The following is an 18,140-nucleotide window of genomic DNA, read 5'->3' as shown; positions in this document are numbered from 1 at the left end:
GGGATACTGACTAAGCAGATACAGGGGATCCTCGGGTTACGACACATTTCCATCCCTACGACAGTAATGTAACCCGAATTTTGGTGTAAGTCAAAACACACCCTAGCCTAAGTCACTTACCTATCCTAACATGGTTGTAAAATCATAATCTAGAACATAAAAACACAACTAAGCTATAGAAAAAGGAAAAGGACATAAATATACTATACTGTACACTGTACTGTATACACTGTACTGTAGTAACAGAAAAAATGACAAACGATGAGAGTAAAAGAGAGGACAGCGCTAACGGCGTAGGCTGAAACACTCATGTCTTAATTTCTGTAAGTTTTTATGGGCGTGAGCGTCATAAACTTGAAGCATAGTATGTTGAGACTGTTGTAACTGGGGGACCCCCTGTACATACTTTAAACTTCTCAGCAGAAATTGATAGAATTTTCCATTTATAGTACATTTACAATAGAGTTAGAAGTCATATATGGATGCTTTCCAACATATTTGCAGTTATTAACCTAGCAGTGTCTTTTCTCTTGGCATGATGGAATTTGCTGGGTTTTTATTGCTGAAAATAAATATCTTTTTTTTGTTATTTTGGAGTTAGTGTTTGCACAGTTTCTATTCAGGCAGACAAACAGGAGTGTTGGGGATACTGGGTCTGTTGTTTCTTGAGAATAAGGGTTTTCATTTTTAACATTGTTTCATGTCTTCATGCTAGGAATGAAGTTATTATAAATTAGAGATTCCTTTTCCCTCTGCATCGTTAGGTTAACGGTTCTATTGTTTGATGACAGAGGAAAAAAGAGGGTTTTGGAATCGGTTTTAAAATACCACTTAGGCTATGGAATATTAGGCTGGTTTCCTAATCTCTTGAAACCGTGGTTTTTACATATTAATGATGAAGATGTACCATCCAACTCAAAGAATTGTTGAGATTCAAGTGGAACTATTTGTGAAGTACGCATAAAGGAATACTTGATTGTGGTATTCCCCTGAAGGATATGTGTTTAGATGATAAAGTTGAGCTTTCCAAATGCACTTCCTAGCAGGAATATTAGGATAAACAAGTTCGGCTGGGTGTTATTTCTATTCCAGGGGAATTCTGCCTGGGGTGTTAGAAGAGAATGTGATGAGCTAATTCAGCAGTGAAATCCAACATCCTATTGGTTTGCCTCGTTGCCAAGAAAGTTAGAGGATCAAAAGTCTCTTTTTAAGGGACTTCGTATAAATGGTTTTAAGGTTAAAAGGAGAAATAGATAATTTAGTTTCTTTTTAGTAATGTCTGTATGTGTCCCTTACCAAACAATGGAGGAGCCTGGCTTTGCTAATGTTTGTTTAAAAAGGGGAGTCGACAAGTGTTCAGCTTGCAAGTGGGAGTGTCTAGTCAGTGTTTTCCTTTCTACATAGAAAGCTAACAGGGCTGTGACACATCTGAGCTTATTCGGAAAGAGTTGAGGGAACGGTTGGAAGGATTTATCGCAGAATGATGGGGCAGCTCATGAGAAATGGTCAAGACTGGAACGCAAAGCTGGTGGGGCTGATGTGCTGTATGGGTTAGTAGTGTCGCTGGTAATATCACCTGTTTCATGCTTTCAGAACCGAGAAAGGCAAGCTGTGCTATCAGTGTTAGTGTGCATGGTGGGAGATTAGCAGGCAGTGAGTGGGGCACCTTTCAGTGATCTCGACTGGCTCCCTGGGGAGAATTTCCCTCCTTTCGTTGCGCATAGGATGTGCCTTTAAAGGGTCTCAATATTGTGTGTGTGAGGTGATGCTAAGTGGGTTTAGCTTTGATTGGATTTTACTGAAAACCAGTCTGTGTAGGTCATAATAGTAATTAATGCTCTTTTTGCACATGTTTTCCTCAAATTCTATTATTCTTTGCATTCTATGTTATGTGTTTTCAGCCACATTGTACTATATAAGGTGACCATAAATGAATATTTTCATTTAAAACTTACTCTGTAAATGAAATAATTCTCCAATAGAGGAATGTTTTTAAAACTTTATTCAGATAAATAACTGGCTAGTCTATACAACCAAATGAATCATAGGAGGGATTTTCCCTTTTTGTTGTCATAGCAACATTGCTTTAAATATAAGTCTCAGTGTCAGACATCCCTCACTGGGAATAAAATAAAGAAACCATTATGAAACTTGTAATTGGAAAATGAGGTGGTGCAATCTGGAATACTCTCTTTTGAAGTAATGCATACGGGAAGAGGTCAATCACGGTCTCCCCAGGCTTAAACCATTCTCTGATTATAAATTGCTTTCCTCGGGTAAGTTGAGGCCCTCAAAGTCCACCTGAACTCATTTCTCATTGTTGTAGCATTTTGGGAGCCTCGTGTTAAAGAACTTCCCTTGGTATATACTTGAATGGGATTCATCTGGGTTTACTGCAGTTAAAAAGAAAGGATTTGGGTTGTTACTGTTAGGAAACAGTATTAGAATTTATAGATTTACGTGTATTATTTAGTTAGCTGTATTCTTTGTACCTTACTCATGAATTTTAGTTGTAGATCGTAATACTGATATTCCCCTCAATATCACCGGCCAGATATTGAGCACCCAGCTAACATTTTCAGCGTACTACTGAGCTTCTAGCAATTAGCTCCACAGACAGAAGTTCAGTGGTCATAATAACCTTTTAACAGTTATCTTATTAATTATTTAAGTGAATGTCTCATCTGTACTTGGAGGAAAATAATTTGGTTAACTTTTTTGCTATGGGTAAGAAATTAATAAATGATCGTTCTTTAGAACATATGTTCTACTTCTTCATGGTCTTTAAAAAATAGGACCAGTTTAAATTTATTTTTATATATTATTAAAAAAATTTTAAAGTAATCACAATGTGTGGACTTTATCTGGATTTCATTTTAACAAATTGTTGAAAAAAATTTAAGACATTGGGATAATGTAAACACTTATGGGGTTGTTGTTGATAATGAAGAATTATTGTTAAGTTTTTTTGGTGAGGACCAGTTTTTATTAATTTAGAAAAAAAGAAGTTGATTTTATTAACTGTTATGCACCAAGAAGATTTTTATGGATTGTATGTACCAATTAATCTTATTGACTGTTATATAATACACATAACATGTTAAATTTAAACAAGGAATGAATTTGTTAGTTTGTTAGGGATCATATTATTATGTGGTGGTTCAATAAATTAATAAACTTGATAGGAAAGCTGTCTTTTCTTGAATTATAAGGATTTTTACTTAACACATTTAAGTATTTTTTCTCTCTGGTTTTACATCAGGATCCTAAGTTACTAATTGGGTAAGAAGTGATCTTTAGTTTTCCTACCCTTTCTTTTTTCCTGGAGGCTTAGAAATGCTGAAAATGTGGTATGAGTAGCAGACTTTGGCACAGAAGCCCCATTGTTTGCATTTACTTGTCCAAAGTTCACGTCTCACAGCAGGGCCACATTCCTCAGCACCCTGTCTGTGATTGAGGTGTGTTCAGCCTTTCCATTTGAAAGGTGACAGTATCTTGGGGTGGTTGAGGCAACTATGTCTCCTTCGATCTGAAATGATTAAAGCAGGCTTTCTTTTTGATGGGGAAGCTGCACACGGTTGGCTTCTGTCTGGCTACTCGACTCCTTTCCGTTGAGCCCCACCTGACGGCCTTGGGCAGCGTTGGTCTCTCTTTTGTTTGTGCTTGCTTACACGGCGGGTGCCACGTCCTTCGTTCAGTTGGTATTTTTATCACACTGCCTTCTTGTCAGGTGCCCTCTCTAGATGATGAGCTCCAGGATTCGAGGACCAGCGCTCTTTCTGTACAGTCATGTGTTCCCAGTACCACTGTGGCACTGAGCTCATCAAAGGACCCAATAGATGCTGGAGGAATGAGTAAATGAGGGAAGCATAAAATCTGCATTTATGTAAAAAAAGTAAAATAAAATCGGCATTTATCAGTAAGGAGGAGTAGTAGATTGCTTCTCTTTCTTTGTTCTTGTCTTAGCTACTAATTAGTAATCTAGTTTCATTCTGAACTCTTAAGAATAGCAAGGCTGAAAGACAGTTAAGGCACCATATTTTGCTTTAAGTCATATAGTGGTTTATCTACTAATGTAATTATATAAGTGAGTATACATTGTTATTCTGAGTTGTATTTTTTTTAAACATAATTTGCATCATGACATGTATTTGTTGAGTGGATAAAAATATTATGATGTCTACAATGGGGTAGACAGAGATGCGTGAGGTGAAGATGGTACCCTAAAGGACCAACAGAAGATTAATAACTATTTTGTGGATGATAATGTGAGTTAATAGTTATTAATATTGTTGATCTTGGTCCTGACCAGTGGATCAGTACATATAGTGTGTCAGCTGGTGTATGGACATCTTGGGTTTGATTCCCGGTCAGGGCACACAGGAGAAGTGACCACCTGCTTCTCCTCTCCTTCTCTCTCTCTTCCCTTCCTGCAGCCAATGGCTTGATTGGTTTGAGTGTGGCCTTGGGCACTGAGGGTGGCGCCTTTGGAGCACATCAGCTTCAGCTTCAGGTGCTAAAAATAGAAAATACCTTGGTATTGAACAGCGGCTCAGACAGGGTTACCAGGTGGATCCCAGTCAGGCACATGTGGGAGTCTGCCTCCTTATCTCTCCTTCTCTCACCTAAAAAAAAAAAAAAAAAAAAAAAAAAAAAAAATATATATATATATATATATATATATATATATATATATATATATATGGTTAATTTTGGCAGTCTGGGGACTTTATACTGGGAATCAGGCAAATTTTACAATTCTAGCAAAAATTCTGGGCATTTATATTTAGATCCAGCAAGCCTCTGCCTTCTAGGTCTGCTTTCTGCAAAGTCTTTTCTAATTTTTCAACACCCAGTGTTAAGTCAAGAAGTCGACTGATATGTGGGGCACTGAAAATGAATTTGTTACGAACAAGATCAAATAATAGTCTTATGTTTAGGTGGGGTTTTTTGTTTTGTTTTGTTTCTCCCTGAAGATGGCAGGAGATAGAAAGGGTTTCAAGGAGGTACTTTGGAGAATAAAGAATTATGAAACACAAACTAGGTTATGTGATCCCTTTTTCTGCCCTTTCACATTGGCATTAAAATGTAGGAGAGCTCTAAAGAATATGCCATCATTGAGCAGCTTGGCAAAGGGTTGAATCTGAACAAACAATTGAATTGCTTTACTAAAATTTATTTAACAATTTTCTTATCGTTGAGCACAGTTTTTGCAGAGTTTTTATTTTGCTATTGTAAACGCTCAGATTTAGATTCATATAGACACATTTTGTACACAGATAAATTTTAGAAGTAGACTTGCTGGGAAGGAATGTATGTATTTTTAAGGCTTTTGATATTTATTAACAAATTGTTCTAGAGCAGTGATGTCCAATAGAATTTTTTTTAACAATGGGAATATTCTATATCTATACTGTCCGATATCTTGGCCATTAGCTACATGTGACTAGTGAGCACTTGAATTATGACTAATGCAACTAAGAAAATGAGTTGCTAATTTATTTTAATTAATCTTGGTTTAAACTTAAATAGCCAGATGTGACTAGTGGCTACAGTATTGACTAGTGTAGGTCTAAAAGATTTAAGCCAAATTACATTTCCACTAGTGCTATTTATATGTGTGTTTTTTTCTGTGTCCTTGTCAGCGTCTATTTTATTTTTCATAATATCTTGGCAGTTTGACAGGTTAAAAAGCTTGACTTGTATTATTTCTATAACTATTATTTGCTAGTGAGGTTCAGTACTTTTGGGCATTTTTTTTCCAGTGGATTACTTGTCTGCATATATTAAGAAGTTCATCTCTTTATTTCTGTTTGTTTTTATATTAATATTAGTAATCTTTGTCTCACAGATGTATTAAACAGCTGAGTTATTTTTATATTTTTGTTTATATCTAAATTATTGTAAAGTACATACATACTTTTAATAAGTAGGACAAGCATTTTCAAAGAAACTTTAGTTCTATTAAAGTAGTTTAAGAAGGTTCAGGGATGAGGAGTGAGAGAGAAGAGGTGAAGAGAGCAGGACATGTCTTGGCCCAGGGGAAGGTCGGAGATGTCTGGCCTGTGGGGAGAGGAAAAGAAGGAGGTGGCCCTAGGTGCAGGGAGGCGGGAGGGAGGAAACAAGAAATGAGGGAATTGCCTCCTAGAAGCAGGGAGGAGGAAGGTAGTGTAGCTCTGATCGTTAGCACTAGGTGTTGGAAGATTATGGTTCTCTTTTTAAATAATAACTTGATGAACTAGAACATTCCAATACTCTTTGTTTTTAAGTCATAAGAAGCCTTCTTTCAGCCTCCTTTGCATAGTGTCTGTCGTAACCACAGGGTAGCACCACTCTCTGTAGTAAGGATCTAGTTGGGGTGTTTGTTTTTTCCAAGACAGTTCGGAATGGGGAGTCTAGGAGAGACGCAGCCTGGTTACTAATTAAACCAGAGCCCACTCCAAACCAAAGGACCGGACTGGAAGACCTGACTCTTATCACCGCTTTAAACAGTTCGTTGAATAATCATGGACAGTTCTTTTAATTTCTGTGAGTCTTGGTTTTCTTTTGTGTAAAATGGCAATGAAACTACCTACCTTCTCTCCTATGAATGTGAAGGCCAAATGGGATGTATCGTGGTTTTGGTGGTGATGGTAGTGATGGTGATATTGGTGATGGGGGTGATGGTGGTAGTGGTGATGGTGATGGTGGTGATGGTGATGGTGGTGGTGGTGATGGGGGTGATAGTGATGGTGTGATGATGGTGGTGATGGTGGTGGTAGGGGTGATGGTGGTCATGGTGGTCATGGTGGTGATGGGGGCTTATGTTACAGATGCACAGAGGACATTTGTTTAGGGGAGTAGTGTTGGCCAATATAGCACTGGGAAGAGACCAGACTGACAGGTAGCTCTTTAACACCTTCTTACAGAGAGCCTAAAGTTTCCAGAATTCAACAAGAAAATTCAAATGCACTAAATTCTGAATACCTTATTTTTGTTTATAAGCATGATCACAATGAAAGGTAATTCATACATTTTACCAACTTGTTTTATATTTTTTTCTCCCTTCCAGATGAACGGGACAAAGTTCAAAAGAAAACGTTTACAAAATGGATAAATCAGCACCTCATGAAGGTCAGTTTATATTCCTTTCACATCTTGGGATTGTTTTACATATTTTGTTGTGCAGCAATTGATTGTATAGCTCTGAAACACAGCTTTTCAGTATCAACTTCACAGTTTAAATTCTAGAGCATTTCACATGCATTTTAGTCATCTATCATTATATGGTCTGTGATCTGTGGGTAAGGATGGAGGGGGGACTGTAAGTACCAGTGATTATAGTGCATTCTGTGACATCGGTAACACCTACCTATTATTGGACTCCAAGAAATCTTAGCTGTTTAAGAAATACGTAAATATTTATATGTTAGGCCATGGAAAAACTGCAATTCTCAGTAAGGTTTTTTTTTCACGATCCAAACCACATTCTGGTATCAGATTTATGTGGATGGCAGAGAATTAGATGAGCATAAAGGTGGATTGTAAAGACAGAATTCTAAACTCATTTTATACCTCGTACTTAGTATGACCCAGAAATTGGTACTTATGTATACATTTCTGTGTCTGTGAAGTACTTAATAGTTGTGGTTCTCAAAATAATATTTATTTGTGTGCCATGGGTCATATGATATAAGCTCTCCAGAAAAATATACATGTATACAAAATTTGCATACAATTTCATGGAGTTATTGGATCTCACTGAAGCCCTTCAATGGATCTCAGCTAAAGAACCCATAGGACTTTACAATTAACTATTAGCCACTTTTCCCCCCTTTTATGGACAGTCATAAATTGGGAGTAGATAATGTTTTAAGTCTGTTTGAGACTTGGAAAGAATTTTCTCACGAAGAGACATTATTTAAAATGCGGTTATATTCGTTCTGCAAGTCCTGTTTAAACCATCATGAAGCATAGGAGCGGTACCAATAATGTAATAGCAGCTAATAACCTTCTCTAAAACGGATTCTCATTTCAGGGGCAATCAGAATTACCCGAGAGGTGTTTTAGGTCCCCCTCTCTCACCCCTCATTGCCAATATCCTTTCCCCAAATTCTGATATGTCCTTCAGGGACGCCACGTCACCCACTCCCTATTCAAGAATCACTTCTGTTGGGAGCTTCTATTACTGCTAGGAGCTAAATCCTCTAGTGTGTTGGCAAGGGATAAACGGTTAAGGTCCTTGGCCTCTGTGAGGAAATAAACTGAATTCTAACGAAGGATCCCAGCAGTTGACCTGCTCTCTTTCAAGCTTTTGCCTCATCTTACATGTGTCCTGCACATACCGTGCGTGGGGCTGCTGTGAGCATTGGGGTGTGGACCTCTGGAGCTAAAGGCTCAGACAGGAGTCCCCATTTCTGAGGCACACCCCAGGGAAGCCAGGTTTTTGATGACGAGGTGCTCCTGTGGTGGCTGGGTACTTGGGGGTGTGGTCACAGAGGGGTGCCCCATGTCTTTCGGAATGGAACCATTAAGGTTCCAGGTTGGTAATCAAGTCACAGCTGCTGGCACGGACACTGGAGAGAGATAGAAGCCTAACATAGGATGATGTCATGGGAACTGCAGCTCCAACACTACACAGTTATTTATTGGGGGCCTACTATGTGCCAGGCGTGGCGGACTAGCCAATCTTATGAGTAGTTCATAAATTGTCTGATTGAGTATAAAGAGTGCCTTTGCTAAAAATGTCAGAACACTAGTTGAGCTGTGCGTACAAAGGCTCTGTTACTCACTCTGAGGGCCCATCAGAGTGCTGGCGAGAGTATTTTTACTGTGTGTCTACATTTAACTAATTATCCCAGCAGCCCTCAAAGGTGATTTAATTTAGTAGGTACACACACATAGCCTTCAGAGTCAGACAGCAAGACATCTTGATTTACCTGGAATGTGTGACCTTTTTTATTGTTGTCTGGAATATCAAGCTCTTTTCAAATTATAGTTGAGATACAATATTATATTAGTTTCTGGTGTACAACATAGTGATCTGACATTTATATAACTTACAGAACGACACCTTAAGAAGTTTAGTAACCATCTGTCGCCGTACAGAGTTATTGTGATACTGTTTCTAGTCCCTATGCTGTACTTGACATCCCTGTGACATGTGTGTTATAACTTTAAGTTTGTACCTCTTAATCCCCTTCACCTTTTTGCCCATCCTCCCACTGCTCAACCCTCTGGCGACTGACAGTTTTTCTGATTCTGTGAGTCTCTTTGTTTTGTTTGTTCATTTGTTTAGTTTTTTGGACTCCACAGAGAAGTGAAATGATACAGTATTGGTCTTTCTCTGACTTATTTCACTTAGCTTAATATCTTTTAGGTCTATCCATGTTGTTGCAAATGGCAAGATTTTATTCTTTTTTTTTTTTTTTTTTTGTATTTTTTTGAAGCTGGAAACGGGGAGGCAGTCAGACAGACTCCTGCATGCACCCGACCGGGATCCACCTGGCATGCCCACCAGGGGGCGATGCTCTGTCGCGACCAGAGCCACTCTAGCGCCTGGGGCAGAGGCCAAGGAGCCATCCCCAGCGCCCGGGCCATCTTTTGCTCCAGTGGAGCCTCGGCTGCGGGAGGGGAAGAGAGAGACAGAGAGGAAGGAGAGGGAGAGGGGTGGAGAAGCAAATGGGCACCTCTCCAGTGTGCCCTGGCCGGGAATTGAACCCGGGACTTCCGCACGCCAGGCCGACGCTCTACCACTGAGCCAACCAGCTAGGGCCAAGGTTTTATTCTTTACATGGCTAAATAATACAGTGGTCCCTCATCTGCTGCAGGGGTTAGGTTCCAGAACCCCCCTGCATTAGGTGAAAAACCGCGAAGTAGCGACCGTATATTTATTTTATTATTTATATATATATATTTAAGGCTAAATTTAGATTTAATATTCTTTTAATATGTTTTAGTTAATATCATATATTTTTTCAATTTTTTAGGCTAGAAAATGCATCTTTTACTGCAAAAATAATTAAAATAATAAATATATAAAAATACCTATATACCGCAAAATCCTGCGATATAGTGAAAAATCCACAATACAAAATTAGATATATACAATTTAAAAATCTGTGATGTAGTGCAACTGTGAAAAGTGAACTGAGATTTGGTGAGGGACGACAGTATTCCTGTGTGTGGACGGGTGTCTGTATGTCTATGTGTACGCACACCCATGTATCCACTTCTCTACCCATTCCTGTATGGATGGACACCTAGATGGCTTCCGTAACAAGGTTATTGTAAATAGTGCTGCAACAAACGTGGGGGTACATGTATCTTTTCAAATTAGTGTTTTCTTTTCTTCAGATAAGGGTCCGGAAGTGGAATTCCTGGCTCTTCTTTGTCTCATCTTACAGCCTTTGTTGTAAGCCTATTTATCTGGTGTAAGTGTTGCTACCCCAGCTTTTTTTTTTTTTTTTAATTTTTCTGTTGATGAGAAAGAGAAGCATCAATTCATTTTACTCAGTTGTTCCATTTAGATGTGTACTTCCTGACTGCTTCTCCTGAGTGCTCTGACCAGGGGTTGAACCCATGACCTCTGGTGCACCAGGTCCACAGTTTATTCTCTGAGCCACCCAGCCAGGGTGCAACTTTTTAAAACTTTTTCATTTTCATGAAATGTATTTAAAAATTATTGACTTTAGAGAGAAGGGAATGAGAGAGAGAAAAACAGAAAGAGAGAGAAGCATTGATTTATTGTTCCACTTTTTAATGCATTCATTGCATGGGCTCTGAACGGAGATTGAACGGCAACCTTGGTGTACAGAGACGACACTCTAACTAACTGAGCTCTCGGGCCAGGGTCAATAACTCTTCTCCATCCCTTTACTTTCAGTCTCTCTGTGTGTTTGTAACCTCTTTTTTCTGATAAAATAACAAATCTCAGAGAATTAAGTCTTAATTCTACTGCAACAGAGTAAGAATTGAGAAAATAAATATAAATATTTTCGAAATGCTAGCCAATTGATAGATGCCAGTCCAACTGATTAGGCTTATAATCCCTTACCTTATTTGCTTCTTAAAATATATTATAGGTCAGAATTTAAAATGAGGCTGTATTAAAGAAAGGGCCTCTTTAGGGAGGGGGAAAGTTAAACCATGTAGTCTTGGGTAACTTCCACTGTGAGGTATTTACCTTCTTGTTCTGTGTTGTTTGAGGGTCTGGAGACCCTGCTCTTGGCTTAGCTGTCTGGGAATGCTAGACATCCTGTAGGGATGCTCTCCATCTTTTGATTAATTCTTAAAAATATTTCTCCTTTCTAAATTACTAATTTTATTTATTTTAATTTAATATCACTTAAATTTTTCTTTTTTGGAACCTAGTTAAGGCTCCAAAGAGAACTTGGTTCTGCTTATTTGGGAAGTGAGATAATTGAGTGGTTGTCCCAGAACAGACTTGACTTGACTGGATTTTTTATTTTCATTTTATAAATAGTAAATTCTGCTAACTTGGACCTAATTGTCTTTGAAAGAAGAATGTCTCCTCCAGCATTATCAGTCTGACATGTAATCCAGAGACGGGAGGCATCAAGCGGTCAGGCAGACAGGAAGTCGAGGCTTTGCAGTTTATTATTTATGTGACGTTAACCTGCTTAGTCTTTCACCTGTAAAATGGTGGTGATGATCAGTTACTGGGAGGATTTAAATGACATAATCCATCTAAGCATAAAGCATGAGATTTTGCGTGTTGCACTCAATAAATGAGGGTTTGTGGTATAGAGTGGATTGACTTTTGCTACCCTTTTTAGTTTATTCATTTTAGAGAGGCTGGGGTTTGGGGTTCAGAATTTATTAAGGAGGTAGACCAGCCTGCTGCCCCCTTGCCTTGAGTCCTGCAGAGATACTGAAGAGTTACTGAGTGTCCCGTCCTCGTGCGCCCCTCCCTAGTCATTTATAGGTTGGTCTTGGGGCCCAAAGACGGTTTTTTAGTTACTCCTCTTTCCCCACACACTCTTCTCACAGAAAGGAAGTTAGTGAAGACTCCAGAGATCCTGAAGGGTCTGAAAGGTTGGGCAGCTTTTGATCCTTAGTTGTAATTTCACTTTGATTTGCTCTGGGAGGCCATCTTCCAAATCCTCCTGTTCCTGTCTTTTGTTTCCCGGGGAAACTTGCTGGTGGAGCTGCCCCGGCGGCCCTGAACCCGGTGTGATTCGGAGAGAGGCTCTGTGCGGTTTGGTTTCTCTGTGCGCTGCGGTTGGGTTGCCGCTCTGCCGGCAGGTTCCCCTTGGCTGAGATCGCGTTTCCTTTTCTCTACCTCGTAGTTTCAGCTATTCACTAATTAATCCCCATGATTTAGGAAGTTATGATTTGTGCAGCTGTAAAATAGCATATAACCAGTGCCTAGGGGATAGATCTGGCACGGTTGATTTTAAAGCTTTTTATGAGTGAGAAAAGTAAATATGGTGGAGTTTAATATGATCGCATAAGTTACTATTATGTCCATATGTGTAAACATTGGCTCCTTAAAATATATTGGTTAAAGTTTTTTAATACAGCTTTTCCTCCAGAAAAAATTAATGTAGCTATATTTCAAACTTATCAGAGCTAAAATTACATTTGTTTAAAGTGAACAGATTGCTTAATTAAAACTTATATTTGTCAGTGAGCAGATGTCTCTGGCTTTAGTCCAGATGTATTTAAATTTTAATGTTCTTCTATTTCAGTTGTATGACTAAGTTTGTCCTTAAACGGGTTGTTCTGGCAAGAATGTTTTCCTTTTGATTCATCGTTCCTCAGAGTACTTTTAAGAATAAAGTCCATTGAATACATTTAAGTCTGCTGCCTCTACAAGTCTCTTCACACACTAAGTAGACCAGTTGTTTACTTTGCAAATTATGGTTGCTAGGTAAACCACTGATGTCAGTAACATTTGCGTATTATTCTCTAGCATAATTTTAATTACTGTATTAAAACATGAGGTGTTTGTTTTTTAAAAAATACCTATGACTTCAGTTAGCTAAATTTTATGCAGAGAAATGTTCTAAAATGCAAAATTGATGACATTCTTTTATTTTGTACAATATTAATTTACACCCATTCTACCTAATGCGCTTTATAAACTAGAGGGTCTTATATCACTACTTAGTTTTGGTTGTTACTAGTCACATGCGATTCTGTCTTGCTGTCTAGAAATTTATAAGACAGAAGTATAAGAGATGGCACCTAAAATTTAAGTACCTGTGATTTAGCTTTTGCTTTGTTTTCAGAAGAAATAAGAAGAAAGGAAATCTTTTATTTTCTGAAGCATTTAAAGAAATCCCAAGATTTCCTTTTTGTTTACTTGGACCCCGAATTAGAACTTGAGCCATGGCTATGTTCAAAAAGAATAATTAAGGTTATAAATGATTTTTAGGAGAAGATTAGAGTCTGAAGAAGTTCATATAATGTGCTTTCCTTCTGTTGGACCCATCTAATTGGCAATAGATAATGGAAGTATATTTTTGCACTGGTTAGCTACACTGTAAAATTTATTCTGTAACATTGTATAATAGTATACTTGGTTTAATTTTTTATTTATTTTATTGATACCTAAATGCATTTAGAGAGAAAGAGGCCCTGGGTTCTAATATTGAACCACGCCCTTATTAGTAACCTGCTTGGTTACGACATGGGAGACACCCAGTTGACTATCAGATTTTTCATCTGTTCCATCATATCTTTGGAAAGCTTACTTTACTCAGGGCATAGATATCCTTTGCCCACATTATAAAGTCAACGACTTCGTGGCTCCACTGAATTAATCACACTGTTCTTTATTTTCTGATTTGGAGGCTGGAAGGAAATGTAAATCCCCAAGCTGAGAACACAGTGATAACTTTTGGGGAATAGAAAGAGCTCTATTTGCTCTGTTCTTGACCATTGCTGGCTTATCAAGTACTTTTATATCTGTGGGCACAGATGAAATAGGAGAGTTTTTAAAGCACTGACTTTATAAAGGGCTAATGAAAAAATAACTCTTCTGAAAGTATAATACAATGTTTTGGTTCCTAAAATCTGCAGATAAGATATATTTTTTCAGACTTTAGAGTTGCATGAGTGGTTCTTAAACATTAGTTGCATCAAAGTTACTTGGAGGGGTTGTTAAAATCGATTCCTGGGCCCACCCCAGGAGCTTCTGATTCACAAGCTTTGGGGTGCAGCCTGGAAATTTCTGTTTCTAACAATTTCCAGGAAATTGTGTTTCTAACATCATGCTGCTGCTGAACCAGGGCCATTTGTGTAGAACTCCTGATGTAGATAAATGAATATAAATATTATAATTAACCATCAATTCCATTTGGTATACCAACAAATACTCTACTGTGGTTTAGAAAATAATAGCAGCTATCTTCCGTTGTACCTCTACTGCATGCTGGGTACCTTACAGTATTAATACCCACATTCATAACAATGGCTGCTCATACTGTTTCACAGGCAACCACACGCCAGGACCTGTGGCATTCATGTCTTAAGGCACTTAATTTTCACATCATCTTTTAAATTGGTTTTTTAATTTCTTTTTTTTTTATAGATTTTATTTATTTTAGAAAGAGGACACAGAAAGAGAGGGAGAGAGAGAGGAGGGGGGAGGAGCAGGAAGCATCAACTCCCATATGTGCCTTGACCAGGCAAGCCCAGGGTTTCAGACCGGCAACCTTAGCGTTTTAGGTCGACACTTTATTTACTGTGCCACCGCAGGTCAGGCCTCACATCAATTTTTATGGACAGGTCCTGACTAGTATTATTATCCCCGGTGTCACAGATGGTGGAAATAACGCACAGAGAGGCTCCATCATCTCCCAAGGTCATTCAGCTAGCAATTCTCAGGGTTTGTGTGGAAAATAAGGCTAAGAGAGATGCCACAATTTTTGTATACTGGAAAACCATCTAAGGGAGAAGTGAATATTACATTCTAGTCTGCCTGACTCTAGGTGTTTTGCTCACTGTACTACAGTGAGGTTAAATTTCAAGTTGCATGATTAAAGCTGAAGGAGGGAAGCTGAGCTTCACATTTGGACATTGGTCTGATCTCTTTACAAATATAATTTGGCATTTAAGTTATTCTCTTATGGAATGAGAGATAATAGTGTTTGTAGTAGAGGAAGGGTTAAAAGCTTTTTTATTTTATTTTATTTTTAATTTTCCTGAAGTGAGAAGCAGGGAGGCAGAGAGAGACTCCTACATGCACCCGACCGGGATCCACCCGGCATGCCCACCAGGGGGCGATGCTCTGCCCATCTGGGGCATTGCTCCATTGCAATGGGAGCCATTCTAGTGCCTGAGGCTGAGGTCAAGGAGTCATTTCCACCCTGGGCCAACTTTGCTCAAATAGAGTAGTGGCTGCAGGAGAGGAAGAGAGAGATAGAGAGAAAGGAGAAGGGAAAGGGTGGAGAAGCAGATGGACACTTCTCCTATGCACCCTGACTGGGAATCAAACCTGGGACATCCATACGCTGGGCCGATGCTCTACCACTGAGCCAAATGGCTACAGTCAAGGGTTAAAAGCTTTTTAGGGGAAAGACCCAAAGTGAAGAATTTAGAAGTGAATCTTGCAAATCTGGTTTTATAAATGTGAAAAAATAGTTGATTTGGTAATCTAGACAATTTTAAGATAGTATGTGATATGTAGAAGAGTGTGAGGTTATTTTGTAGATAAAGAAAGAGTAGCTAGGATTGAAAAACTTGGAATGTCTTCTCATCATGAAGGATAATGACTTCTTGGTGATAAATTTCTCATCAATAAAAAAAGGGGGGGGCACCTGGCCTGTGGTGGCACAGTGGATAGAGCATCGACCTGGAACACTGAGGTTGTTGCTGGTTCAAAACCCTGGGCTTGCCCAGTGAAGGCACATATGGCAAGTGATCAATAAACAAGTAAAGTGAAGCAACTATCAGTCGATACTTCTTGCTCCCCCCATCCTCTGTCCTCTCTCTGTTAAATCAATAAATAAAATCTTTAAAAAAAATGTCCAGAATAGCACTATGCTTACCTTCAACTGGGCTGTATCGAACTTCTAGTATCATCAGGGCTATATTTGAAACACAATTTGGGAAGTACTCTGTTCTGAGGCAGCTTGCTGTTTGCTTGGGAATATTAAAAATGCATCAGTGTAAAACCATAAAACAGTTATGCAGGGTAGCGTGTGCAGGGGGCCGGAACGAGTGGCAAACAGTGCGGGTTTTAAGAGGTCAGATCTAGGGGACGTGGGTGGCTCTGAGTAGTCAGGGAGGGTGCCAGGCCAGGGAAGGTGACTGAGCCGGGTGCAGAGGAGGGGCGGGGTGGGGTGGGAGAGGGTGGGCACGTGAGCCCAATGTAATGGATTGCAGGGTTTGCTGGAAGAAGATCAGGTTGGATATAGAGAATGCTGAAGCCAGGTGAGAAAGAGATGTGTTTCATTAGCCTAGGATGTTGTTGGAAGTTTTTTGTGGGTAAGAGTGACATAGGTACCTAGCATTTTAGGAAGAACCTTGAATTTCATACATAGATTGGCATTAAGGAACTAAGTGTGAATTCCATGACATGACTTTGTGTTTTCACATAATAGCTACGTGTTTGCCAAATGCGTGAACCTTCAGAGAGGTGACTGTTAGCTTAGCCCAGGGGGCTCCTTTAATTCCCCCCTCTGCTTTGTAGCAGGGACTTGGAGGAAGCCGGAGAAGACGTGCGGACACGGGAGGTCTGGCCTAGCAGTAATTCGTGGGATGAGACTGGGGGGCTGCTGTCCTCAGATTTACCACAGTGGGACGCCTGGATGCAGTCTCAGGCTGTCTTTACAACGCTGAGAGCTCTTTTGTACTGTTCACTGCGTAGGCCACATCCAGAACGTTCTGTTTAGTTTCTGACAGTGCATTTTAAGTGAAAGTGTCCAGAAGGAGGCCACCATGATGGTGAGGGCAGGGAAACAATCTCTTGGATGAGAAGTGATGGAAACAAGAAGGGAAGTGGCTTTGAAAAGAGAGGATTAAGGGGAAATGTGATGGGTGTTTTCAGATATTGACAGGGTGTTCATATAAGAAAGTGCAGTTTGGGGTTTATTTGATCCAAAGAGAAGATTGCTGGATAATTTGCAGGTTTGAGGATTTAGGCTCACAGGAAAGCTATCTGCAAACATGTCAGGGCAGGTGCAGAGAGGGGTCAGGTACTGCATTTAGTTGTCATGTCTCTTTAACCTGCTTTAATCAGAAACAGTTTTATAGCCTTTTTTTTTTATAGACTTTTATGATAACATTTTGAAGAAGACAGAATAGGAATTTATTTATATAGAACGGAAGGTGAATTAATAGCAAAATACATTTTGGACTTGAAGTTATTTTATAACAAATAGACAAACTTTTGATTTTTTCCTATGAGAGTCATTTAAACAATTAATTACAAGTAATTTCAGTGTTTGTTGATAAAATAGTGAACTACCTTTTCAGACTAAGAACAGCAAAATTTTACTCAGTAATTGCATCAGATAACTTTAGTTCCATCTGTGGTCAGTTATAATTTCTCCTTTTGATTTCCTTCCTCATATGGTTATCTTTATTTCTTCCGTCACCATCACTAACATTGACTGAACGCTTACTATGTGCTAGGTCCTGATCGAGATTCATGACGTCCGTGATCTGATGTAATCCTCCTCTTATCAGTGAGGAAAAGGAGGCTTAGGGGGGGATGAGTGCATCTGCCCAGCAAGATGTAGCTAAAATGTGTCATGGCTAACACTTAGCCCTTGGTCCTTCTGGCTCCACAGGAAAACTGTGTCATACCACCGTATCATGGCACACTAGAAAGGCACAGAGTTAAGGATGGTCAAAAAGAAATGGAGGCACAGGAGGCAGAGGGTAAACAAGCAATATGCTGCTTTACTCAGCTCTGATTTCCCTTAGCCTTATTCTTCACATTTTAAGTCTTTGTTCTTTTGACTTGGCCTCATTATATGGCCTTGAATTTTTATTTACATTTTTCTCTAATCAATATTCCTCACAGGAATAGATAAAAGTATACGAAGAAGTCAAGCAGCATTCCTGAAGGTCATTGTTTTAGCCGGAGAAAGGGTACTGACTAAGGCATTTTCCAAGGGGAAAAGCATAGCTTTGTGATCAGTGGTGCTAACATTCTAATTCGTGTTGTGTAGGCCTTCACGTCA

At 39.1% G+C, this 18,140-nt stretch overlaps 1 protein-coding gene across 10 annotated transcripts in view; it reads left to right on the top strand.

The window, feature by feature from the left end:
* Positions 1–18,140, top strand: part of DST (dystonin) — a 508,664-nt gene that overhangs the window by 225,919 nt on the left and 264,605 nt on the right. For all 10 annotated transcript variants that reach the window (XM_066252929.1, XM_066252970.1, XM_066252888.1 and 7 more), the window contains one exon: positions 7,052–7,113. In XM_066252929.1, the coding sequence (XP_066109026.1) occupies positions 7,052–7,113 (62 nt within the window). The remainder of the gene's footprint in view (positions 1–7,051; positions 7,114–18,140) is intronic.

This window comes from Saccopteryx bilineata, chromosome 1 (assembly GCF_036850765.1).
Source record: "Saccopteryx bilineata isolate mSacBil1 chromosome 1, mSacBil1_pri_phased_curated, whole genome shotgun sequence".
Lineage (NCBI taxonomy): Eukaryota > Metazoa > Chordata > Mammalia > Chiroptera > Emballonuridae > Saccopteryx > Saccopteryx bilineata.
Note: the sequence above shows the minus strand (reverse complement) of the source record. Positions and strands in the feature narration are given on the sequence as shown.